The sequence below is a fragment of the Hordeum vulgare genome, chromosome 4H (genome assembly GCF_904849725.1).
Source record: "Hordeum vulgare subsp. vulgare chromosome 4H, MorexV3_pseudomolecules_assembly, whole genome shotgun sequence".
In the NCBI taxonomy this organism is placed as follows: domain Eukaryota; kingdom Viridiplantae; phylum Streptophyta; class Magnoliopsida; order Poales; family Poaceae; genus Hordeum; species Hordeum vulgare.
This window is the reverse complement of record NC_058521.1, coordinates 581,044,113-581,052,140: the sequence shown is the minus strand read 5'-3', so window position 1 is coordinate 581,052,140 and position 8,028 is coordinate 581,044,113. Positions and strand designations below refer to the sequence as shown.

Below are 8,028 nucleotides of genomic sequence, written 5' to 3'. Positions count from 1 at the left end.
ACCGGCCGGTATAGGGGTCTCGGCCTTTTCTTTTTCTAGCGGTAAAGACTATGTATTGATAACGTGTTTGAAATAGAAAGTAAAAAACAATAGAGATGAATGAAAGATGATTCATTAGTCTTTATTGATGATATCAATGAGGTATTTTTATCCGGACGGAAGTACACATGTTGCTTGGAAGTCAAGTAACTTGAAGTTACTTAAGGGCCAAGTTATTACATAGTTTTCTTAAAAGTCAAGGAAGTGCATGATTGCTTAGGACTAAGTAACCTATTTAAAAATTAACTTAATTCTAATCAGCTTAATTAATAAGCAACTAATCTATTTTTAACAGCAATTTCGGATCAGCTGGCTATCTTCCCCTTCTTGCGGGCATAGCATTGTGTGTGGAGACTTGGCTTGGAGGTTCTATGATGCGGCTCTTCGATGAGTGCCGCTGGTCTCAAAAGAGGTTCTAGGGTGCAATGTACGTCAATGCCGGTGAGTTAAGACGGTGACTCTCTCGGGACCACCCAAGTCATTGATGTTCTGTTCAAGTGTGGCTGGTGCGCTGAGAAGGGAAGTTCAGTTGAAGTTGTTGCTTGTCTTTGATGTTCTGTTCAAGGCAGGCTCCTTTGTGTTGTGTCTGTATTGTGTGCGAAGGCTTTTTTTCGGACTAACTCGGGTGTGATGTTTGTTCTACAATTAGTGTTCGCAACAAGTTGTAGCATCTTGTAATTATCTTTATTTTCTATAATAATACGGTACGTCTTTGACATACTCGAGAAAAAAAAAAGAGAATTGATAAAGCACATGAAACTTGAGTTTAAATTCTTTCACAACCGCCTTCAAATAGCCGAATTATCTTGGCTTCAGTCTCTACCGATACAGATTATTATTCATTGCCAAGAACTGCACTCTGCTTCAGTGAATTTCGGCTCCTAGATCTTTGGAGCTAGCTAGTACTAAGGACTTAATTAATGAGATATATAAAGGTTAGGCACTAGCTACCCACCGAAAGTTCATATTGCCCACGCCCTAATAGAAGAAGCCCATAGGCCACCGAGACCGGTCGAGTACAACTGAACTAGCTATTATTGTACGCTAATCTTCATCACACCTTTCGCTCGATCCGCATGCCACACGCTGACAGAAATGGCGAATTTCTCCTCGACGATCAGAAGCCTAGGCGATCCGCCTCCCAGTCCAGCCCGGACGCGACCATGTCGTAGTAAGGAACGTACTCCTGGGGATCAACAATGCACAAGTATTAGATCGCATCAAGCACGCCATGACACTTAGAATTGGTTGTAGAATGTTTTCTGAGTTCCTGCAGTTAATTACTTCCATTCGCACCTCGAGTTTCTCCATGAGCTGGTGGGCGGTGGGGGCGGAGACGATGATGCGGCGGGCGGCGGGGTTGATGAAGCCCTCCTCCACGGCCTGGTCGATGAAGGTGAGCAGCGAGTCGTAGTACCCCTCCACATTCAGCAGGCCGACCTGAAGAAATAACCAGCACAGTTTCATTTCACTTCACCCCTCCACGATCGATGCATGCTTTTTTAGCTTCAGTTTCAGTTCCAGTTCCATTTCAGTTGCCGTGCGTGCGTGCGTACCGGCTTGTGATGGATCCCTAGCTGCGCCCACGTGATCACCTCCAGCAGCTCCTCCAGCGTCCCGTACCCACCTTGATCAGCCACACAAAACGCATCACATTAAGCCGCATCCGTCAGCTAAGAAACACACGCTTATTCTCTAGCTGGTTCTTGGTTAGAAAGTACAGTTTCACAGGTGTGGAAACGCATGCTGCCTTCTTACTGGTAGGGCAGCATGACAGAACCATGAATTTGGGGGCCTGACCGCCAGACAGGCTGAGAGGAGGCAATGCAGTGCGGTAATCAACGAGGCAATGATGCGAGATATACGCAGCGGGGAGCAGAACTGACGTACCGGGCAGGGCTATGAAGGCGTCGGAGAGCCTGGCCATCTCGGCCTTGCGCTGGTGCATGTCGCCCACTGGCCTCACCTCCCCCACCATCTCCCCGACGATCTGACACCCACGAAAACAAGGACCATCAATCTCTTTTATCCATTGGCTGGCGCAAACGCGGCAGCAAAATCACTCTGGAAAATGCAGATGCATGCAGAGCCCCTCTGTTCCTAAATACTTCGTCCGTCCCAAAATTTTTGTCTTACGTTTAAATACTAAAACGGGACTAGATACATTCATATCTAGACAAATCTAAGACAAGAATTTTAGGACGGATGGAGTATAAGCTATTCTAAAGATTTCTACATGAACACTAGCTACATAAAAAGTAAAATGAATGAATCTACATTTCTACACTCTAAAATATGTGTATGTACAACTGTGTTTAGTTTGTGAAATCTTTAGGCCTTGTTTGGTGCGCAGGGTTTGAGGAGGTTTGTAGGGATTATCCCCGACGGAATCAGAAACCCCGCGATTCCCTGCATGTCCATTTGGTGGACAGGGTTTGTGATGAACAAACCCCTTCAATCCTCTCTAATCCTCCTCGATTTCTTTCTACTCACGCGGCTCAGAAACCTTGTCTCATGACTCAGGGATTTGGCAATTGAGAGGATTTGAGAGGATTGGGTGGAAAGAAGGGATTCACAAAATCCTCTCCAACCCCTTCCTGCCAAACAAGGCCTTACAAAGACATATATTTGGAAACAGAGGGAGTACATGATGGTGACGATGATGGCGCACGCATGTCGGCACGCAACGAGACAAGCGGGAGAAGGAAGTCCACGACATTTACTCGTGGCCTGTGTGGGTGTGGGCGTGGGCACGATGTTCTGACTGTCAGGCACCTAGTACCACAACCAGCGCTGCACGGCGTGTAAATTGCACTGCGGCCTCCAGGTGTTAGTAACGGTAAGGGGCCTGCTTGTAGCAGCTAGCTACCCCCATGTTATGACTTAAGAGCAGAGCGTTAACTCCACGATGGAGCTGCAACGGTACCGAGCACCACACACGTTCAAGCAGAGCAGTGCACATGATCAGCTAGTGAATGTGCTCAGTTGGACAGTGAGCGCGACAAGGGCTGCAGTGCACATGATAAGCTAGTGAATGTGCTCTGCTGGACAGTGACTGCAGCCCTTGTGCACTGCTCTGCTTGAACGTGTGTGACTTGCTGCCGGGATCAGCTGTTGACAGTGAGCGAGTGATTAGCACGCCTGTCTGTACGGGGCTAAGCATGACAGTGAGAAGCCTCAGTTTAAGAACGTTCGTCCGATCGAGGAGCATGTCTTGATTCCAAATTTCCAAGGGAAGCAAGCATGTCGGTCTGTCTTGGCCGGGGGACGGAATCATCACGCAATCGCACGCAAAGCTGCAGGTGCCTCAGTTGTTTGCAGCAGCTATAGATAATACGTGGGGTCTGGTGATTCTGTGGGTTGTTTTTTCAGTTTTGTGGGGAACGGCGTCTAGCTCTGTTTGGTGTGGTGTGTTTCCTCGGATTAATTAGGAGACGGGAACACTAATCCTGAAAATGGACTGATTAGTTAGTCCTAGCTACCAGGAGCTACTAGCTACTACAGGTGGGCATTCCAAGATCCAGTGAGGTGGTGGTGTGATGAACTCATGATCGAGGCTCGAAATGGATGAGCATGCCATGTTTCTTTCTCTTCTGGCACTGAAATACTGTAAATAATAAGTTGAGTAGGAGACAGGTATATAGTGCAGTGCATACCTCGGGGGTCATGAGAGTCTTGGGAATCACCCTGCACGCGCATCCAATACAAGGCACCAAGATGAGACGAGATTATATATAATGAACTGCGTACCATGGATGAAGCCAGAAGCTTGGTGCAACTGCAACTTACCCGATGACATGCCTGCCGCCGTGGTAGACGGCCTGCGAGACGAGCCCCATCAGCCCGATGCTGCCGCCGCCGTACACCAGGTCGATGCCCCCGCCCACCTGCATGCACGCACGCCGCCCAGCCGGCGGCCATGCCACGTTAGTTAGTTAGCTAGCTAGCTAGCTCCTACCTACAATCCTAGGTATGCAAGTACATTTGAGATCTGGCAACACGTTCAGGCGGTCCGACAATACGTATGTACGTACGTACGTACGTACTTGATCTTCTGAATTCGTTGTACTAGTATAGACACATGTTGAATGCTGTGGGGGTCGCTAGGGTATTACACTACATACCAGTGGCAAATCTTGGAAAGAAATGAAGGAGGGGCTCAATGTTAACCGTATGAAGAAAAATGCATTAACTCTTAGTTTTTTAGTTCAAATAATATAATTTTTTTTCTGATGAATACTATGAAATTTGTTTTCCAGTTTTTGGAGGGGGGATCAAGCCTGATGAGACACCCCTTAGATTCACCATTGCTAGTACGTACGTACGTACGTACTGTAGCTGTACTGCCTAGTGATGCATGCATGCGGCGATACTACAGGCAGGAGAACTGAAGCTGACGGTCGAGTGCTTTAATTCGCTGATGCCACCATGGGATCCGACCGGACCGGACATATAATTTAATTGGCTACAGCTCCTTCAACTTGGGTACTACTCTAGTGGAGTATATAATTTGCCAGTCGACACGAGCAAACAGCTCTCTGCCCTACCACTACCAGTGCTGCATCGAGAGCTGCTGGCAAGTACGATCAACTATTCTCACGTGCTGTACAAGTGTACGTACATGTAGTTTGACACAGTATCTATCCAATAAGAACATGCAACTGAATGCTAACTTTGTTAAGAAAAACTCCCTTCGTTTCATAATGTAAGACGATTTTTGAAATTATATATCATACCCTCTCTTCCTAATAGATCGGTTCTTTTTGATAGTTGGTTCAAAGGAATATCCAACATACGATTAGATCGGTGCAGATCAAGGAGATTAATTAATGTCAACGAGCCATGAGAGACAAGACCGCCCATGCATGTGCAGCAGGTGCGCATGCACTGCAAGTTTCTCAATCATGCATCAAGGTGTACTGCATTCTGAATCTCATCAAGGACCAGACCAACAGACGGACTAACCGCTTAATCATGCAGCAATTAGTGCGCTAAAAGTCTCCCCCGCTAGCTTGCTTTATACGATGATTATGAACTGAACAGGCTAGGAGCGTCGTCTCGTCCCCACAGCACCTAGCTTTGCGACTAACAGTAACAGAGGATCAAGAGCTCGACTGCTCTGATGCTAATCAGGAGGAAGATCGACCCATGAGCAGTTGAGTGGTATAGTGGAGCACGTACGAGCTGGTTGGCGAGGTCGATGGCGGCGTCGTGGTAGCTGCTCTTGTTGCCCTGGCTGCTGCCGCAGAAGACGCACAGCCTCTTGAACCTGCTCGCCTGCTGCCTCATCCTGATCTCTCTCTCTCTTCCCTTCCCTCTTTCTCTCTCTCTGCTCTGGTGTGTGTTGTGCTGTTCGAATGCTTGGGTGTGTGAGTGCACAGCGACTCGTGGTTTCTCTGAGTGCGCCACCTATCCCTTATATAAAGGTGCGGGCTGGAGAGAGAGAGAGAGACCGATGAAACGAGTGTGCCGAGTGCTGGGCATTGGTAATGGTATTGCGATGTCTTTTGCAAGGGAAAAGTCAAGAAAGAAATTCTTGGTGAGATGAAAAGTCAATCTTATATTCGAACTATTGTAGTTAGATTGAGTTCACTGCTAAACTTTGTAGAACCGTTTGAAATATACTCCTATCTGCTGCTAGAAAATATACTCTGCCGTTCTGAAGGCTATGCACTGTATGGGAAATTTTAGAAACAATATGACTATTTATGTCATCCGCGGAATAGAAGATCATATTGGTTGATGATATTATTTTGTCCTTGCTTTGTATAGTTCACCGCACCCTCCGAACCTCAAGTGGTCACAATTGATGGTGCTTTTATATTTTTCAAGTTCAAAATGATGATAAAATATCATGAATGAAGCGAAAGTTACAGATTAGTAATCCGCAAACAATAAAGATGATAACTTACCTTCAATACAAAAAAAAAACAAGATGGACCTGCTTATATTTTTTTCATTTTGCACATGGTACAAAGATTCTTGGTTTTATTCCCACAAAAAAGCGTTTCTTAGTTTTTATATGGAAATATGCATTTGTATCTCTCTAAAACCAAACCCTTCTTACATTTTTTTTGTTTTGTTTAATCATCTGGTGGCCACCAGTGCACTGCACCACCCGAAAAGTGCCTGCTGAGGCCGAGCTCCATTGAGCTCTTTATTATTATTTTCAATAAAAATACTTTTTCCACACCTCAAAGATTCTCTAAAAAGTATAGATGTAAACTTTTCCTTGTAGTATCTGTGTAAAAAAATCATGAGCATATATATTCTTATGTGATGTACAGAATAAAGACAAATAGACATATTCAAAATAGGTTTTTTCTTTGTTGTGTTCGGGCCAGATATTTGTATTTTTTGTGTACCAAGCAAATAACAAAATTATTCAATGCAATTTATACACACTTGAAGAATATGCATATGCATTTGTATAAAAAATGACATTTTTTTGAAACTTTAAATAGATTTGATTTTGTTGTTGGAAAAAAATGAGCTCGATGGAGCTCGGTCTTTGCAACCCCATTCTCCTGCACCACCCCCTATCCACCCGTCATGCATTAATAGTCATTATTTACGTGATAGTCCTCTTCTACTCCCAAGCTCACTTGAGCTCGGGGCGAACGATAAATTCTGATAAAAATGACAAACAAAATCAAAATTTTGTGAATGTTTTTTTGGGTGCAAACTCTTACATATGTTCTTGGTGCTTGTAAAGTTTCATCCGGAAATAACATTCATAGAAGTCATGGCAGAAAAAAAAACATAACTCCAAAATGCTTTTGCAAATAGTATTTATTTAATGTCGAGTTTTTTTACCACAACTTCCACGAATGTTGTTTCAAGGAGAAATTTTCCAAGCACGGAGAACATTTGTCAGAGTTTGCACCCAAAAAATCAGATTTTTTTTAATGACTCTTCTATTACTTTTAATTTTACTGTTCATTAGGCACGTACATTTACCTGCCCAAGCACTGGATGAAGAACCTATGCAGTCTAGCAACCCCAGGACACGCACATCAATTATTTTCAGTACCTATGTACAATGCCATGTGACAACCGAAATTGAAAGCTAGTTGCATTGTGTTGCATGCATGCATACCTCGCAAGAGCTAAGTACACATAATTTATTCGCAGCCCAACAATCATCCATATTTGTACAACCTTAGAAATAAATGAAGTTTTTCAGGCAATTTTATTTTTTTGTGCCAAGTTACTCCCTCCATTTCTTTTTAGTTTGGATGTGTTTAGGACTCATCTAGATGTCACATAGTTATCACACATAAAATGACTAAATCAAGCATAAAAAGAGAAAGAAAAAGAAAATACCCACATGAATCTTCACGTAAGATTAATGATATAGCACTTAGATGTGCAATACTTATCTCACATCTAGATATGCTTTACCAAAACCGTCTTAGTTTGCATATAAGATTTGGTCAAAGTCAAACTTTGTAAAGTTTGACCAACTTTATTGTAAAATATATCAATATTCATAATATGAAATCAATATCATTAGATGCATCATCAAATTAACTTTCATACTATATAACTTTAGCATCGTAGATGTTGATATTTTTTTGTATAAATTTGGTCAAACTTTGCCTAGCTTGACTTTGACCAAATCTTATAAGCTAAGTAAAAAAGAAACAGAGGAAGTATAAATTTGCAAGATTTTAGAGAGATACAAATTCGCAAGTTTTTTAGAGAGGCACAAATTTGCATGTTTTTCGTAGAGACAGAAATTAAAAGCTTGTTTTAGAGAAATACAATCTTGCAAATATTTTTGGCGGCACGAAATCAGTGCAAAAAAAGCGCGGCCAAAATATCTGAATGCAAAAGCACTATCGGTCAGAACTGTGGGGACAACACGCACGGCATGCAGCAAATCATGTCTCTTTTGTTTTCAATTTTTTTGACAGTACCGAAATGCAAAAACAGTATCTAATTAAAACCTGGACAGGGATGATTTTTTTAATAAGTCCTATTTTT

At 43.2% G+C, this 8,028-nt stretch overlaps 1 protein-coding gene across 1 annotated transcript; it reads right to left on the bottom strand.

Moving 5' to 3' along the window:
* Positions 1-799: 799 nt before the first annotated feature.
* LOC123449711 (probable cytokinin riboside 5'-monophosphate phosphoribohydrolase LOGL3) lies at positions 800-5,448 on the bottom strand. The gene is made up of 7 exons (XM_045127024.1): positions 5,221-5,448; positions 3,829-3,926; positions 3,696-3,726; positions 1,930-2,029; positions 1,596-1,666; positions 1,336-1,479; positions 800-1,225 (listed from the first exon to the last, which is right to left on the bottom strand). The coding sequence occupies exons 1-7, from the start codon at positions 5,326-5,328 to the stop codon at positions 1,157-1,159; spliced, it is 621 nt and encodes a 206-aa protein (XP_044982959.1). The 5' UTR covers positions 5,329-5,448; the 3' UTR covers positions 800-1,156.
* Positions 5,449-8,028: the final 2,580 nt, after the last annotated feature.

Bases quoted from the DNA above. Each gene is read 5' to 3' on its own strand.
- LOC123449711 (XM_045127024.1), bottom strand. From the start codon at position 5,328: ATGAGGCAGCAGGCGAGCAGGTTCAAGAGGCTGTGCGTCTTCTGCGGC. The intron at 3,727-3,828 runs GTAAGTTGCAGT...ATGCGCGTGCAG, and splicing joins GGCGGCAGGCATGTCATCGG to GGTGATTCCCAAGACTCTCA. The intron at 1,226-1,335 runs GTGCGAATGGAA...GTTGATCCCCAG, and splicing joins AGCTCATGGAGAAACTCGAG to GAGTACGTTCCTTACTACGA.